Genomic DNA, 17,896 nt, shown 5'->3' on the forward strand with positions numbered 1-17,896 from the left:
AACAAGCTGTAAAGTTACCGTACAGGACAGAGTTCAAGTACAGGTAGAAACTGTAATGTTACCTAATGGAACCTTGTGGGCATTAACTCTTATTATGACTGCTCTTCACCTGTATGGGACGGGTACATAGTCGTGGTACGAGGACATCATCACGTATTAGTCCTACCAGTGCTTTTCCTCTGCTAGTGAATCAAAATGTCGCCTGTAAAAGAAGGTCAAGGTGTGTGGCATAGCTGGTCAAACTAAAGACAATCCTTTACCTCTAACGCTCAAAGAATCCAGGTGTATCAATGTATCCTTTGGTGCAGGGGGCGTTCTGCCTCTCTGGCGGCCGTTAATTTATCGAATGGCCACCCTGGTAAGCTAAACCTACTTGGTGTACAGTACATTTAGTATCCTTATTCCCCGCTCCACTCCTGTGCTGAGCTGAGTGTTTCTTTGGGCTGTAACAAGGCCAGAGCCTAGTTGCCCAATATCAACACTACATATGTAATAATCCATTCCATGTGACTGACTGAGATGTTATATTGGAGTGTGCGAGTGTGTTGGGGGGGACAAGCTTGTGGCCTTTCTAAACTCCTGCCTACGGCCCTGCTACAAACCAAAACCATAGCTGAACATCCACACCGCCACTGAAATATGTCGGGATGCCCCGCCACGACTAAAAATGAGAGATTCCTAGTTGTTAGTGAAACCCACAGGAAAAAAAGCACATCGTCCTTTTCCGCTCTTGGCCTAGAAAAGACAACCAGTAAAAACAAACTTAAGTACAACTCTAAGCTTAGAATCTCAGGCCACACAAGGCATGGGTGCTATCTCGGGTCAATTCCATTTCATGGCGAGGTGCAGCTATATAAAAAGCAAGTTTTCTTGTTTTATTTTCGTATAGTTTTTATATTATAATTTCAAAAAGGATTCTTGTGAATTCAGTGTTGGCAGTATGATTCTTGTTTTTTGGTTCCTAAAGCAAGTGAACTCTGATTTCTTATCAGACTGTAGAAGCTTTGCTCCTTGAGTCTCAGATAGCTCTTCCTTGTCATTATAAAAGAAGCCTTGAAATACCTAAATAACACCGGCCGCCCTGTTGAAGCCACCAATGCTCACTGCATTTCTGTCATTGAGTAAACAGAATACCACAGCTGTGTAAAAGAGAACGGAGTACCTTCAAGTTTGTGGTTCCACAACTGCCAGTAAAGACAGAACTGTGCTGAATACTATTGATTATATGATGTTATATAAAGTTTATTGGCAGATGAGGCCCTATTTGGAAAATGTAAGGTTCCCATTGAAATAGTGTGGCAGCGATGTGTTTAGTTTTGAAAGAATGCTGCAAAAACCTGCAGGTCTCCTGGAATGGTCGTTGGGATCAGACTGACAAACAAAAGACTTCAATGATGACACATTTCATACTCTTCCTTTTTTAAATGATATTTTTATGACAAGGTCCAAACAAAACAATGTCATCCTTCTTACACAACTTACTTACCTTATCTATCAAAGCCTTCTGTAAAATACAGTTGTAGCAAAGGGGGGTAAGTCTTAGTTACCAAAGATAACACAGAAACAAACCGGACCAAAAATGCTAAGCTAACCCTGCGCGCAGTAAAAAAGGACAAGCTTTTTACAAGGAGGGTACCCTATGTAAATGCTGGTATGGCTTTTGAAAAATTTTGATGAAACTGGAATGCTTCAATGCAAACGTTAACGTTTGTCCTTTAAGCCTCCTTCACTGTCTGAAGGTGCAGCTCTGCCTGAGATGGCCACGTCGCTGCGCTGCCACAGGACGCTCCTATTGGCCGTGGCCTTCTGTTTCCTGCCTTGCATCACTTCCTCCCTCAACCTGGAGGATCCCAATGTCTGCAGCCACTGGGAGAGGTCAGTCCCAATGCTGCAGTCATGTCTTTAAAATCCATTTACCCAGGCAACATGACCCGTATCAGGATAGGAGCTGCTTGACCAATAAGTTTTAGCATAGGAAGGTCCTGGTTGATTACTTGTAACGGAAGCCATGGCTTACCCCACTCAAGACAATGCTTTGAAAAAATCGTGCGCCCCGATTATTTTTTTACTGAGCGCGGGGCGTTCTGGCAGACCCTTGAACTCTGTATACTATTTGCTATATTGGGAGAATCCCAAATATCCAGGAAAAATGACATAAAAACCTTTAAATCTGAGGGTCGGGCAAGCGAAACGCTCTGCATCTGAGACGCTCCAGGTGACACATGGCGGACGGCGGAACAAAACCACGATGCAGCTGGAACGTGGCCCATCCGCTACGGATGGAATTCCAGCGTTACTGTTTACCTTGGGATTGTCAAGGCAAAACATAGTTTTTGGCTTTCCCACTTCGTTAACAGCCGTGCATGTCTATTTCAGCTGCCCAGTGTGTAGATGGTAGCTAGATGGCACAAACAGTTGGCCTCATCACTGCTGACAGACACATGTGGCGCGGGGGTCAGGGGGGTCCTCCCCCAGCAAATGTTGAGCATTAAACCCTTCATTTCCTGCAGTCTGGTTTTGACTGTAGCCCCGAAGGTCATTTTGAAATGTTGGCAACACAAAGTTTAGCTGCGCAATAATATTGCCTAAGTCATTTAGTCTCTGGTTCCGGCTCAAACACACGGAGCTCTGAGTGGACGTGTCCGTCGCTTTGTGTCCCCCCGCTCTGGAAATATAGAGCTGTGGGGATGCTACGGCAGATATGTTGCTCGGAGCTCCATGTATTTGTTTGCTTTTCCATCTCCTATGTAGAGCACCTGAGATTAATTTGCACTTATACTTCATTCAAATTATGTGACAAATAAAAAAACTTTCTTCTTCTACATAAAGCTTTTGGCAGATTTCCGAATTAAAGGAAAGCTTGGGAATCCGTTGAGTGAGCTGTGAAAGAAGAAAGGTGGAGGCAGATTTCCCAGCTATATTGCCTTTCAGTGACTAATGTGAGGAAACAGCTGCAGTAGCACTCAGAGCCTGTCTCTGTGCTGTGGTCCCAACGAAGATTCAAAGGAAGAGACACAGTTTATCACGCTAATGAAAATAAGGCGTCTTAAGAAAGTCTCAGTCCTACTAACATTTTTAGATTTTCTAAATAACAGTGATTTAATACAGATCTGAAGTCAGTCATTAGGAGACAGCAGTACAGACTATGGTCACTCTTTAGTGTCAGACACGTTTTACTTAGGGCTGCTGAAACAATCAGTCGAGCCACAGAAAATTAATCTGCAACAATTTTTTCAAAAGAGTGTTTCTCATTTATCAAATAATCTCAGTTTCCTTGAAATGAGGATTCACTGCCTTACTGTTTTATTTAAACTGAATATCAAGCAGATCTTTGGCCAAACTAAATAAACTATGTGAAGACTTTCCATAAACTAACCAATCCATTAAATAATTCTATAATAAATACAAAGGGAACTAACGATAATCAACAATCCATAATGAAAATCATCCTTAACTGTAGCCATACAGCAAGTAATTAGAAAATAAATACATGCATGCCCCTGCAGAGCCTGTGGTAGGAGCAGTTCACGAGGCAGTCATAAGGTAGCTTTATCAACCCCCCCCCCCCGTCTCTTTGATTTGCTGTGAGACACAATCTTTATCCAACACTCAGTGATGGAGGGCCACACAGAGTACAGAGCATGGTGGAGAAAGGGGGGGCTGCTGATAATCCTGCCCTGGCGCACACACACACACACACACACACACACACACACACACACACACTACATCTACACTGCTAGGATTTTGTTTTACACGGAAACTTCTGGAATCCCTCCAAACCCGTGAGATACGGACGTATGGCCAGTGGCTGTCCGCATTAGCTGATGCAAAATGCGTCCAACAGCGTGTGTTTAGAACGCAGCAGGGAGAGCGGCAGCTACACGCCGTTTGAAGATGATGTAGCACTACTTGGCCTTTTTGCATTACATGGTACCTGCTCGGCTCGGCTCGCCTCGGCCCGGCTCGGCTCAACTCGGCCTGGGTCGACTTGACTCGGCTCGGCTCCCCCGCGGTGCCCCGTCCTCTTTTTCCATTGCAGACTAGTACTAGACTAGACGCCTCATGCGTGAGGTGAGCCTTGGCTGGTCGTCAAGCAGGAAACTGCTGTGATCTAATGCAACACACACGCGTACCCACCTACCGACACACACACACACACACACACACATACATAAACACACACACACACACACACACACACACACACACACACACACCACCACATGATATCTGTCTCTTCCTGTGCTTGCAGTTATTTGGTGACAGTGCAGGAGTCCTACGCTCATCCCTTTGATCAGATTTATTACACCAGCTGCACCGACATCCTCAACTGGTTCAAGTGCACCAGACACAGGTAAGACAGTGTGTGTGTGTGTGTGTGTGTGTGTGTGTGTGTGTGTGTGTGTGTGTGGAGAGAGCGGTCCTTAATTACAGGACCACTCTATTGTTTTTGCATGCTACTGCCTATGTACTGTACAGTATACAGTGTATTTAACTTCATCTGCCAACCATTTTCCAAATCCCCAACCATAGTGCAGGGCTGTAGTACTCGTCTCCGAGTCTGGACTCTAGACTTTATTCTATTGTGTCGGACTCGTCTTGGACTCATTTGAATCTGGACTAGACTTGTCTCTGACTTGGCCATTGGACTCTGTAAATATTCTCTTGGTCTCTACCGAGTCCAGCACTATACACTTTTGTTCTAAAGTAACTTCCTCCTTCAAAACCAAAATATAAAATAAATAATATAGCCTAATTTCAACCTACAGTGTTGTTACTTTTTGATCATTACAGTAATGTAACAAAAGGATCATCTTGAAATGTCTCTCACATTAACTATGAACACATAAGTAAGTGGATTCTTTTTTTCTGTCTCCTGGTCTGGACTTGGTCTCGACTAGTCCTGGTCTTAGACTTTGTTTTGGACTAGACCAAGGTGGACTTGACTACAGCCCTGCCCTGCTCCCAGACTCAAACAATCCTCAAAGAGATCTTGTTTTCTTTTATTCTTGTCAAACATATGTTAATGTGGCATGGCAATGCTGTATAAAAAAATCTATATGCGTCAGCAACAACATGACCACACAATCAGAAGAGTCAAAAATGAAAGCAGACTGTTTTTTGTAAACTTAGACATTGCGTCTTCTTACTTAATATGATATTGATGAAAATATGAAATGTTCCTGCAGCGCTTTCCAATGTTGCTGTTTAACTCTGTGGTGTTGTAGTTCTTTCTCCCGCTAATCCAAATATAATTTGCTGTATTGCAACTACAACTGAGACCAGCATGCTGCAGCTGATCTACACACCAGTCCTATAAGGCCAGTGTCTCCAGACTTTGACATGTGACTTTGTTTTTTTGAAGTAGGTCTTCAATCTCATTCATTAAAAGGTCTTTTAAGGTTCTAAATTTGACTTGGAGAAACCTGAAGAAACCACCCTGTATACAGCAGGGCCACAAGCTTATTCTGTTTGATTTTCAAGGTCTAGACCACTCTATAATTTACAGATAGAGCAGATCTAGACCACTCTATAATTTACAGATAGAGCAGATCTAGACCACTCTATAATTTAAAGATAGAGTAGGTCTAGACCTCTCTATAATTTACAGATAGAGCATGTCTAGACCACTCTATAATTTACAGATAGAGCAGATCTAGACCACTCTATAATTTACAGATAGAGTAGGTCTAGACCACATTCTATAATTTACAGATAGAGCAGGTCTAGACCACTCTATAATTTACAGATAGAGCAGGTCTACCCCACTCTATAATTTACAGATAGAGCAGGTCTAGACCACTCTATAATTTACAGATAGAGCAGATCTAGACCACTCTATAATTTACAGATAGAGCAGGTCTAGACCACTCTATAATCTACAGATAGAGCCGGTCTAGACCACTCTATAATTTACAGATAGAGCAGGTCTAGACCGCTCTATAATGTACAGATAGAGCAGGTCTAGACCACTCTATAATCTACAGATAGAGTATTTTATAATATAATATCTATAATTTACAAGGACCCAACAATTGTAGTAATTCCTCCAAGAGCAAGCAAGAAAAATTGCTATTTAACTTCCTGTCTCCATCCTCCTAACATTTATTAATAGCTAGATATGTTTGTCTTTAATGCATTTACTTCTGTTTTGCATGATTATGATTGAACACAGACTGGTTCTGGCCTCAGGGTCTTCATCAGGACTGAGTTTAATGATCACTTGCTCCATGTATAGACTCTCCACGCCACATTTGATATCACATGATAAAGTGATGAAGTGAGCTCGGAGTCATCACCAGGATGACCGAGAGGTGTAGGCGTGTAGGCGTTGGACTTAAGGGCTGCAGCCCTCGTGGTCAGAGTTCAGTTATTGGCTGGCTGTGTCTACACAAGGTCAAAATAGTCCTTGACAAATCATCCATGATGTCATTTTTTTGTGGACTGCAATTTTTGAAGCCTTTTGTTTTTGAACATTGGTGTTGCCATCTTATTTTTGTGTGTCTCTGTGTGTGTGTGTGTATGTGCATGTGTGCGTGTGTGCTGGCCATAGCACTTTAAGTAGTCGTTAAAACTAGAATAGCGCAATAGAAAAGCAGTCCATTTAGACAATAAACAACATCTTTCTAGTGGCATTTCCTTCACTGAGTGTCCGATCCTGTATGTGACCTCACTTCCTGTCTGGGTGCAGGGTGAGCTATCGGACAGCCTATCGCAGAGGAGAGAAGACCATGTACCGGAGAAAGTCCCAGTGCTGCCCAGGCTTCTACGAGAATGGAGAGATCTGTTCTGGTGAGTATCACGCGCACACACACACACACACACACACACACACACACACACACACACACCACTTGATGGCTTTGAGCCAGCTGGATATATAACTGTAAACCAGTATTATATGTATTATGTTCTGCATAGATGGCTGGGCGCCGTCATTAAGGTTTTTTAAAACCAACATTATGAAAAAATTTCTGTTTGTTATCATGGCAAACACAAGGTGCGCTTGTGTACCAATATATTTGGTGTAGAAGCATTAGGGTCAGGGCTGACCTGGCTCTGGGTTGATAAGGTAAAAGGGAGCATCAGAACACTGGGGGGGGTAACTTGAGCTTGGTAAAGGACTCTTAGATCAGGAAGATCAGAGAGCCCAGGAATCTGGGTTTAATAGGTAAAAAGGTAAGGTACAGGGCACAGGGTGAGCTCAGCACTCAAGAAACTGGGAACCAATGGCTGTGGCCAATCAGAAAAACAGAAGCTTTGTCTTCTACATGTGCTTCCCCCCACCCCCCCCCCCCCCCCCCCCCCCTAAACAGGTGTGAAGCCACAGTGGCAAAAACAACAACTGTTGTCCAGCAGCGACAGTGAGAGAACTCATTCTGTTAACAGGCAGGCTGCTGTTCCGATGCTGGGAGTAGCCATAATATCTGTGTGCTGTGGTGGAGACCACAGTTCGATTCATGCAGAAGCCGTGATAAAAGCACCCCCCGGGGAATCAAGGGGGGGTTTTTCTGGAGGAAAAAGGGTCTCTTCTATAAACTATCAATTTTTCCCAAAAAAAACCCGCAGGAAAAGGTTCGCGTTCTCCAGCACCAGGCATTACTAGATGGGGTTAAAATAAAAGAAAATTCCCCATTCTTTAAGCCATTTAGTATGTTTTTGGTAGGTAGGGGCTTGCTATAATTTAAAAATAAAAAAAAAAATACTTTTAAAACCCCATGAAAAAAGTGATGGTTTTGGAGAGTTGCAACCCCAACTACAATTTCCCCGCAATGAAAGAGAGCTTCTTCTTCTTCCTATTCCTCGTTAGGGTTAAAAAAACAAGAAATGTCAAACTTGTCAATCAGGAGCAACTTCTTTTAGCATTAACAATTATTTATTTGCATGTACACAATAAAAATGATAAACGGCAATTAAACCCTGTTGTTTGACCTTATCAAATTCCCTCCGTGAAGTCATAATATTTTAAAGGGGGCTGAGAAACTGTGAATGTGTAGGCAGATGTTGGATAGAATGCAGCATTTAGCAGCTCGAGACAGATATTTCCCTTAGGAGCTGGTGGAGACCAAAACAGAACTTAATGAACAGTGAATATTGAATATTCATCATGTGGATCCAAACACATCTTAAAGCGTTTTTTGCAAGGGTTGATTCTGGGTCCAGTCCTTTATTGCTTATACATAAATGATATTACTTTTGCGATAAAACCAACCGTTGCTGCAGAGCAGCTATTATTATGTTTCAAGGCAATTATTGTTGATATGCATCCAAATGCATTTTATTACAATGAAACACTAACTCAAATCTATAGACTCAAAGTCTTATTGCCCGTGGATAACAGTTATCTGTTTAGTGTTTGATGTTTGTCTTGATGTTATCACTTAGCCAATGGTAGCAGTGAAAATGATGTATGCCCTGGATGAGTCATGTCTCTTATGATTGCTTGTGCAATCTTTTCTATATTAAGTGTAGTATATCACATCCAAGTCTGAATGTAAAATCAGTGCCTTATGGCGTTTTCTGAGTGTAGTGGCTCAGAACAATTCTGCTACAAACATGGACCTCATTTGAAATGAGTGTGTCCTTGCATCAGAAGCAGAACTTTGGATGCATGTGGACATGAAAGCTGGTTAAAAAATCTTTGAAAAAAGTCTTTGAGAACAATCGTTTTTTTCCCTGTGAAAAACGTTCACAGCCGAGAGCTGATTATTTAATAACTGATCACCTTGAGCGACATCCTGTAAAAAAAAACTGATCCAATCTTATTTTGGCTTGAGTCAAGGGAAGTCTGCTTGTTTCACAAGAGAGTCTGGTTAGAGTGGCCATACTAATGTACTAATACAAGTCTTAATCTACAGCAGGGGGAATGAGAGGGGGAACATCAGAGCAGGGGGGAATGAGAGGGGGAACACCAGAGCAGGGGGAATGAGAGGGGGAAACACCAAAGCAGGGGGAATGAGAGGGGGAAACACCAGAGACAGGGGGCAATGAGAGGGGAAAACACCAGAGCAGGGGAATGAGAGGGGGGGAAACACCAGAGCAGGGGGAATGAGAGGGGGGAAACCCAGAGCAGGGGGAATGAGAGGGGGAAACGCCCAGAGCAGGGGGAATGAGAGGGTGGGAACGCCAGAGCAGGGGGAATGAGAGGGGGGAAACACCAGAGCAGGGGGAATGAGAGGGGAACGCCAGAGCAGGGGGAATGAGAGGGGGAAACACCAGAGCAGGGGGAATGAGAGGGGGAAACGCCAGAGCAGGGGGTATGAGAGGGGGAAAAACCCCTAACCCAGAGACATCAGGAACTCCTTCAGACCCGTGTTGGTTATGAATCTGCGGGTTATGTTTCAGTCTCAACGGCCAATCGGAGACATTTGGCAACCCCAACACTGATGCTGCCTCCTGTTTCTGTCCAGTAAACCAGGATGTTGATGCGACATGAGGTCTGAGCGTGATAGTTTAAACAGAACTAAAAACACTTGTGTGCACGGAGATCACCTTTGGCTCAAAGCTCAAAGCTTAAAAACCAAAACACAGCGATGAAGATGTAGCCTTTTATTTCTTCAGCCCTTTGTGCCTAATTGTAATGCCGATCTGTTTGTGAGGGTCCTGATCCCTGTCTTCCTGTCTCCTCCATGTCTCAGCTCATTGTGCAGAGAGCTGTGTCCACGGCCGCTGCATGGCCCCCAACACCTGCCAGTGTGAGCCGGGCTGGGGGGGCTCCAACTGCTCCAGTGGTAAGTCCTCCAGCTGTTGCTGTCTGTGAGCACTCCTTTCTTTGCGAGTGGGACTCTGGTTTTCCTGTGAAAGCACTCTGAACTCACGAGAAAAACAGACGCTGGTGTCGTCTTACCGCGCTCTGCTTCTCCGGGAGTCTCAGGGTCTGAGGGCTCCGCCTGTTCTCTGGTTGTAACAAATGTTTAATCATTATCCAGAAGTACAAAATGATAATATAATATATGTTATTATATACTATGTGTAATTAACAAGTCTGTGTTGTCAGATTGGTCTGTTTTCCGCCTAGAGATTTGGGCGGTTTTGTGTATGATTGGCTTGAAAATGTCATCTTTATCTGGCAACAGTGCATGTAGTACTAATCCTACATTTCCCATGAACACCATGGTGTGATGTGTCATACAGTGTGTGTCATTGGCTACTGGAACAGAGAAGATGAACGGAATGCCGTAATGTAAATTAAAAGTTAGAAAGGAAAAAACAAACGCGGCGAGTGGAGAATCTGATTGGCTGGTAGCTTTACTAGCCATGTTGGCTGCTGATCATAAAGTTCATTTAAAGCCATGATACTGTACAAAAAAAAAAATCACATCTGTAATTTAACTTTGAGTTATGGTTCAACATTTTGGAAAATGTTGTTTTGGTAGAAAATGTTGGTAGATAGGTGCAATATGAATGCAGTACATTTCTGGAATTCTTCTTCCACCACTTTGTGTCAGTAAAATGACATGGCAAATATATTATATTCGTCATATGGGGCTGTGTCAGATTCAGAAAGCTCTTGGCAGAAAATCATCTTAGACTTGGCTTAACATGCAGTGCAAAAACAAACTAGGACAGTAAACATGCAATAACTTATACAAATAATTTACGCTGAATACAAATTATAATGTAAATGTGCAAAGTGGCATAGTGTGGGTGTGTGGGTCATTACGTTTTTAGGAGTATTTGTTTAGATGCCCTGGGGTCCAAATATGCTGTTGTTGGTTAGTCCATTTTGGTTTGGAGGTATTTTTTTCTACTTACCTTGCTCTGAAGCTGGATTCTCATGATAGCACAAGATCCCGCGAGAATCACATAGCACACGGAAGTCCATCTACTCAGGCTTTGTGTAGTCTCTACCGTCCTCTGTCTCTGTGCTGGACTATGGTTACCTGGTCTTCAGATCTCATCGACAAGGAAAATAATCATTAGTTGCTGCCCTACCCCTGAACATTAGTCCCAGTGATAACCACCTGATCACCATTTAACCACAGTTTCTCTTTGGATTGTTTGTGCTTCCTTCCCTGTGGTCTGGCTAAGCTCAACAGGCCCTCACTTGAAGCTGATATTATTTTTCAATTGAAATAGTTTGCACAGTAGCTACATTATAGTTCTGCTTTTCATAGGCTCCACGATACACACACACACACACACACACAGTCTCTGTAGCTTCATCCATCAGCTGCCATTTTTCAGTTTGGGCCAGCTGCGAGTAGCTCCCCCATTTCCGTTGCAGCATTGGGTCATGGGTTTACAGTACATGTGTTTTTCAAACATGGGTAGATGAAGGATCTTATCTTAAGGCCTGGCTCATCTCCTCTGAGCTCATGTCACTCTATAGCTCAGTGATGGTTACCAGCTCAGTTGGTCTGTCCAGTGTGTGTGTGTGTAGTGCCATTTTGCACATGTCCTGTCCAAAATATCCCCTGGGGACAAAAAGCAGACCTTTTCATGTGGTACCCAGAAACTTTGCTCTTGCCAAGTAGGTTTTATGGGAGAAAGAAAGTAGTTCCTAATGACCCGAAACCCCGGGCTGGGGCTAATTCGAAAAGGAAAGGGTCATGATTTTGGGGAAAGGGGACGTTGCGTTGATGTTTTGGCGCTTTGGCACCAACGAAGGCCCTCTAGTTTATTATATAAAAGAAAGGCGACTCTCAAAAAATGGCCAACTCACACCAAAAACCTAGACTATAAAAATACAGGGGAGGAAAGAATGTGTTTTTTTTTTGGGGGGGGGAATGGTCAGTAGGCGGAAGTACTCAACCCGGGTTTGGGGGAATGTTTTTTTCAGAAAAACTCCCTGATGATGTCATAGTGATGTCATGATGTTTATTTTTTTTTCATTGGTTGGGGTCACAATTTCAAAATTTATAACCAGAAAGGGTTTTTTAGGGTTGTAGGCGGGGTTGGGGGGGGCGGGGGGTTTAAATTTAATAAATGATTAAGAAGGGTAGGGGGTAAAAAACACAAGAAGCCGGGTCTTTTACATAGTTAGCTAGCTGTCTGGAATTTAAAAACCCTGCCCCGAAATAAAAGAGGGGCCCAAGGTTTAAAAAAACGGTTTCCCCGAATTGGGGGTAGTCATAGCAGCGTCTGGATTTACCCTCAGAGATTGGGAAAAAGGTTTAAACCCTAGGGCCTCAGAGGGGCGATAGTCTAGCTAGGGTGTCTGGATTTAACCCGCAGAAGATCTAGGACCCGGTAAAACCCCGTCCCCAAAATTGGGAAAAATAGGTTTTAGTGCTGTCGGGTTTACCCTGCAGAGATCGGGGGAAAAGGTAAACCCTAAGGGCTAGATTGGACAGATAGTCTAGCTAGCTGTCTGGATTTTCCCGGCAGAGACCTGAGGACCAGGTAACCATAGTCCTCAGATTGGACAATAGTCTAGCATCTGTCTGGATTTTCCCTGCAAGACCTGAGGACCAGGGAACCATAGTCCTCAGATTGGACAGATAGTCTAGCTAGCTGTCTGGTTTACCCTGCAGAGATCTGAGGACCAGGTTAACCATGTCCTCAGATTGGACAGATAGTCTAGCTAGCTGTCTGGATTTTCCCTGCAGAGATCTGAGGACCAGGTAACCTAGTCCTCAGATTGGACAGATAGTCTAGCTAGCTGTCTGGGATTTACCCTGCGAGATCTAGGACCCGGTAACCTCGTCCTCAGATTGGACAGATAGTCTAGCTAGCTGTCTGGATTACCCTGCAGAGATCTGAGGACAGGTAACCATAGTCCTCAGATTGGACAGTAGTCTAGCTAGCTGTCTGGATTTTCCCTGCAGAGATCTGAGGACCAGGTAACCATAGTCCTCAGATTGGACAGATAGTCTAGCTAGCTGTTGGATTTACCCTGCAGAGACTGAGGACCAGGTAACCATGTCCTCAGATTGGACAGATAGTCTAGCTAGCTGTCTGGATTACCCTGCAGAGATCTGAGGACCAGGTAACCATCGTCCTCAGATTGGACAGATAGTCTAGCTAGCTGTCTGGATTTACCTGCAGAGACTGAGGCACAGGTAACCATAGTCTCAGATTGGACAGATAGTCTAGCTAGCTGTCTGGATTTACCCTGCAGAGATCTGAGGACCAGGTAACCATCGTCCTCAGATTGGACAGATAGTCTAGCTAGCTGTCTGGATTTACCCTGCAGAGATCTGAGGACCAGGTAACCATAGTCCTCAGATTGGACAGATAGTCTAGCTAGCTGTCTGGATTACCCTGCAGAGATCTGAGGACCAGGGTAACCATAGTCTCAGATTGGACAGATAGTCTAGCTAGCTGTCTGGATTACCCTGCAGAGACTGAGGACCAGGTAACCATAGTCCTCAGATTGGACGGATAGTCTAGCTAGCTGTCTGGATTTACCCTGCAGAGATTCGAGGACAGGCTAACCATAGTCCTCAGATTGGACAGATAGTCTAGCGCTGTCTGGATTACCCTGCAGAGATCTGAGGACCAGGTACCATAGTCTCAGATTGAGACAGATAGTCTAGACTAGCTGTCTGGATTTACCCTGCAGAGATCTGAGGACCAGGTAACCATGTCCTCAGATTGGACAGATAGTCTAGCTAGCTGTCTGGATTTACCCTGCAGAGATCTGAGGACCAGGTAACCATAGTCCTCAGATTGGACAGATAGTCTAGCTAGCTGTCTGGATTACCCGCAGAGACTGAGGACCAGGTAAACCATAGTCCTCAGATTGGACAGATAGTCTAGCTAGCTGTCTGGATTTACCCTGCAGAGACTGAGGACCAGGTAAACCATAGTCCTCAGATTGGACAGATAGTTAGCTAGCTGTCTGGATTTACCCTGCAGAGATCTGAGGAACAGGTAAACCATAGTCTCAGATTGGACAGATAGTCTAGCTAGCTGTCTGGATTTACCCTGCAGAGATCTGAGGACAGGTAACCATAGTCCTCAGATTGGCAGATAGTCTAGCTAGCTGCTAGGATTACCTGCAGAGATCTGAGGACCAGGTAAACATAGTCCTCAGATTGGGACAGATAGTCTAGCTAGACTGTATGGATTACCCTGCAGAGTCTGAGGACCAGGTAACCATAGTCCTCAGATTTGGACGATAGTCTAGCTAGCTGTCTGGATTTACCTGCAGAGATCTGAGGACCAGGTAACCAAGTCTCAGATTGGACAGATAGTCTAGCTAGCTGTCTGGATTTACCCTGCAGAGACCTGAGGACCAGGTAACCATAGTCCTCAGATTGGACAGATAGTCTAGCTAGCTGTCGGATTTACCCTGCAGAGACCTGAGGAACAGGTAACCATAGTCCTCAGATTGGACAGATAGTCTAGCTAGCTGTCTGGATTTCCCCTGCAGAGATCTGAGGACCAGGTAACCATAGTCCTCAGAAATCCACCAGTGGTTAGAACGCCAACACAAAGACAGAGGACGGGGACAGACATCCGGTCTAAAAAGAGACAATTTCTGGCGACACTGCAACAATCCCGGAAATGCAACATCGTCGATATAGACCAGGGTAGCATGGGAGCTTGCAGACTGGGTCCACTCAGCGTGTGTGGGAGGGGATTTTGGTGTCTGCCTATGTGTCTCTATGTATACTGATAGGCAGAGGAGCCCACAGGGTGTGCCCCTGCTGTCCTCACTTTCAGCCTGTAATAAAGGAGCGTATTGTTGTGTCTGGGCCCCGGGACTCCCCTGGGCCCCACTAGGCCTGGCCTGATTGTCTGCTCTCTCTCTCTCTCTCTCTCTCTCTCTCTCTCTCTCTCTCTCTTTCATTCTCACTCACACCCCACACACACACACACACACACACACACACACACACACACACAACCTGTAAATTCAAACTTGATGTAAGTATGAATGAGTTGGAGATTTGATGCCTAATCACAAAAATGGGAAGTGTGGTTTGGGAACCATGAGGTCATGAGTGTGTGGCATTTTGCTTTAGTTTGAATGTTTTTCATGTATTTCTTAAGCACTAAGCAAAGGTTGGAACTTATCATCTATTGTACAATAATAAAAGTCAGCATAAATAAAATATTTAAATTAGTGGGTTGACGCGGAAAGAAGGAAGAGTGAAAGGAAGGAAAAACATGGCGGTCAGATTACTGTAGTGAAGTAGACTGGTCTGAATACTCCAGTTAAGACATACAGTAGAGTCTTTATTCATATTCTTTGGTCATCATACCTTGGTTACTCAAGTTTAAAAATGTAGGTTTTCTGAAGCACCACACGTTTCCTGGGTTTAGTGTCTCTTCTTTCTGATCTTAATCCCTTCCTCCCCAGTGGCCGATGGTCTGTGTCTCTGGGACAATAACAGACTAATGCCAGGCTGAAGCACAGACAGACCACCTGGGCTGAGGGCTGTCAATGTGTGATAGACAATCTGCTCATTCTCCCACTCACTGATGTTTTCTTCCTGTTCTCATCAACCCTCCATACATATCGCAATGAAAAGAAAAACACTGTTATCCATATGCATTCCACGTACAGTATGTATTACTGTATGCACCACAGTGACTGCTGATGTACAGTATAAGGCCACGCTTTACCATGGCTTTCAAGTGGGGGAGTGGAGATCATGTCCCGGAAGACGTTAAGGAGAAAACACCAGACTTTCACCTGGAAACAGGTGTTCATGTCCTGGAGAAGTTAAGGGGAAAACACAAGACTTTCTCCAGGAAACAGGTGTTCATGTCCTGGAGAAGTTAAGGGGAAAACACAAGACTTTCACCAGGAAACAGGTGTTCATGTCCTGGAGAAGTTAAGGAGAAAACACAAGACTTTCACCAGGAAACAGGTGTTCATGTCCTGGAGAAGTTAAGGAGAAAACACAAGACTTTCACCAGGAAACAGGTGTTCATGTCCTGGAGAAGTTAAGGAAAAAACACCAGACTTTCACCTGGAAACAGGTGTCATGTCCTGGAGAAGTTAAGGGAAAACACAAGACTTTCACCTGGAAACAGGTGTTCATGGCCTGGAGAAGTTAAGGAGAAAACACAAGACTTTCACCAGGAAACAGGTGTTCATGTCCTGGAGAAGTTAAGGAAAAAACACAAGACTTTCACCAGGAACAGGTGTTCATGTCCTGGAGAAGTTAAGGAGGAAAACACAAGACTTTCACCAGGAAACAGGTGTTCATGTCCTGGAGAAGTTAAGGAGAAAACACAAGACTTTCACTGGAAACAGGTGTCATGTCCTGGAGAAGTTAAGGAGAAAAAACAAGACTTTCACCAGGAAACAGGTGTCATGTCCTGGAGAAGTTAAGGAGAAAACACAAGACTTTCACCTGGAAAACAGGTGTTCATGGCCTGGAGAAGTTAAGGAGAAAACACAAGACTTTCACCAGGAAACAGGTGTTCATGTCCTGGAGAAGTTAAGGAAAAAACACAAGACTTTCACCTGGAAACAGGGTTCATGTCCTGGAGAAGTTAAGGAGGAAAACACAAGACTTTCACTGGAAACAGGTGTTCATGTCCTGGAGAAGTTAAGGAAAAAACACAAGACTTTCACCAGGAAACAGGTGTTCATGTCCTGGAGAAGTTAAGGAGTACTACTTCTGGGAACTGCTGTTTTGATTCAAACCACAATCTGTCTTTCAACATTAACTAGTCGTTCTGTCGGCTAAACTCAACTGTCATGTGAACGGTCGCCACGGGCCCGTAATTTCATAGGATATCACACAAATTGGTGTGCATAACTTTTCACGCTTTCACGAGAATGCGTTGGTGGGAGAGACCTGGGGGTGGAGGTTTCTTAGTCGGTCATGAGAGAACAGGCTCAATGGCACTGAACTTGTAAACATTCAATATTTTGGATGGATAAAATATTTTCTTGCTTTAGGAGAAAAGAATACATCTATACCAATACAGTACCTTAGCAGTGCTCTAATCTACATGGTTTTACTTGAAATGCTGGATCAGAGGGACACTGGTTTCTGGGTGTATCTGTAGATGTGTTCCTTTGAAACAGCAGCAGTTGTAGTTATTGGGTCGGCCACTCTGTTCTATCTTCGTCCCTTCAGTAACACGTCTTTAATTTCCTCAAGAGCCAGCGAAGACTCGCATGCATTGACTGTGTTTTACAGGTCAGCGGGCATCAACAATATGTCTGAGGATCAATTCGGGGGCCAAGAACAGGAAATGGGGGATGGCGTGTGTTCAGGGGGAGCAGGAATAATAGCAGGAGAACAGGAGAACACTACGTGGTAGGAAATGACCTGAGGCGCTGGAGCATGTGATGTAGTACACATGATGACAACACAAGACGACACGAGTACAGCTGTGAGAATATAGCACAACCACATGTACACGTACTGTACATCTCACAGTGTCTCTGTCTAAGCTCCTCTTTTCTGTTTGTGACCTAATTTCAACGTTTTTTGTGATTTCATTCAACATTGGCACACATCTTCTCCAATATACCATGATTAATTCCTAGACAGTTTTCAGCATTCTGGTCTTCATCAAGCTGGTCTTATATAGATCCCCCGATAGCCATTATTAGCCCATTATTACCAATACAGGCCCATTATTAGCAGTAAAAGGTTTTCTGATGTGTCAAAAATATAAGAAGAACCTTAAAAAAATTTTGTCCGTGTGAACACTTTGCAAAATATATTGCTAAAATTCAGAAAAATAGTTGGTAAATTAATTATAATATCCAAGAAGTATCATGCAAAAATTGGTAAAATCTCCAAAATATATGTACGTTAAAAATGCCCCAAAATTATAGGAAAATGTCATAAAAGTAGCTTATTAATATACTGTCGAAAACATTACTCGTGAAGAAGTGGAAATGTCTGAAAAGGATATCCGTTAACTTTAAGTAATGTGTTTGAAAAATATTTGTAAAATGGCCTAAAATGTTTCCAAGAAATATATTAATTTTTCTCCAAACAAATAATGCATTTTTGAGAGACTATTC

General features: G+C 43.7%; 1 protein-coding gene across 1 annotated transcript in view; it reads left to right on the forward strand.

Moving 5' to 3' along the window:
* LOC116704746 (multiple epidermal growth factor-like domains protein 10) overlaps positions 1–17,896 on the forward strand; it is a 61,545-nt gene that overhangs the window by 10,710 nt on the left and 32,939 nt on the right. Inside the window, exons 2-5 of the mRNA XM_032540350.1 lie at positions 1,740–1,875; positions 4,256–4,357; positions 6,695–6,795; positions 9,642–9,734. Coding sequence (XP_032396241.1) covers positions 1,757–1,875; positions 4,256–4,357; positions 6,695–6,795; positions 9,642–9,734 — 415 coding nt within the window. The 5' untranslated portion in view covers positions 1,740–1,756. The remainder of the gene's footprint in view (positions 1–1,739; positions 1,876–4,255; positions 4,358–6,694; positions 6,796–9,641; positions 9,735–17,896) is intronic.

The sequence above is a fragment of the Etheostoma spectabile genome, chromosome 16, assembly GCF_008692095.1.
Source record: "Etheostoma spectabile isolate EspeVRDwgs_2016 chromosome 16, UIUC_Espe_1.0, whole genome shotgun sequence".
Classification (NCBI taxonomy): Eukaryota; Metazoa; Chordata; class Actinopteri; order Perciformes; family Percidae; genus Etheostoma; species Etheostoma spectabile.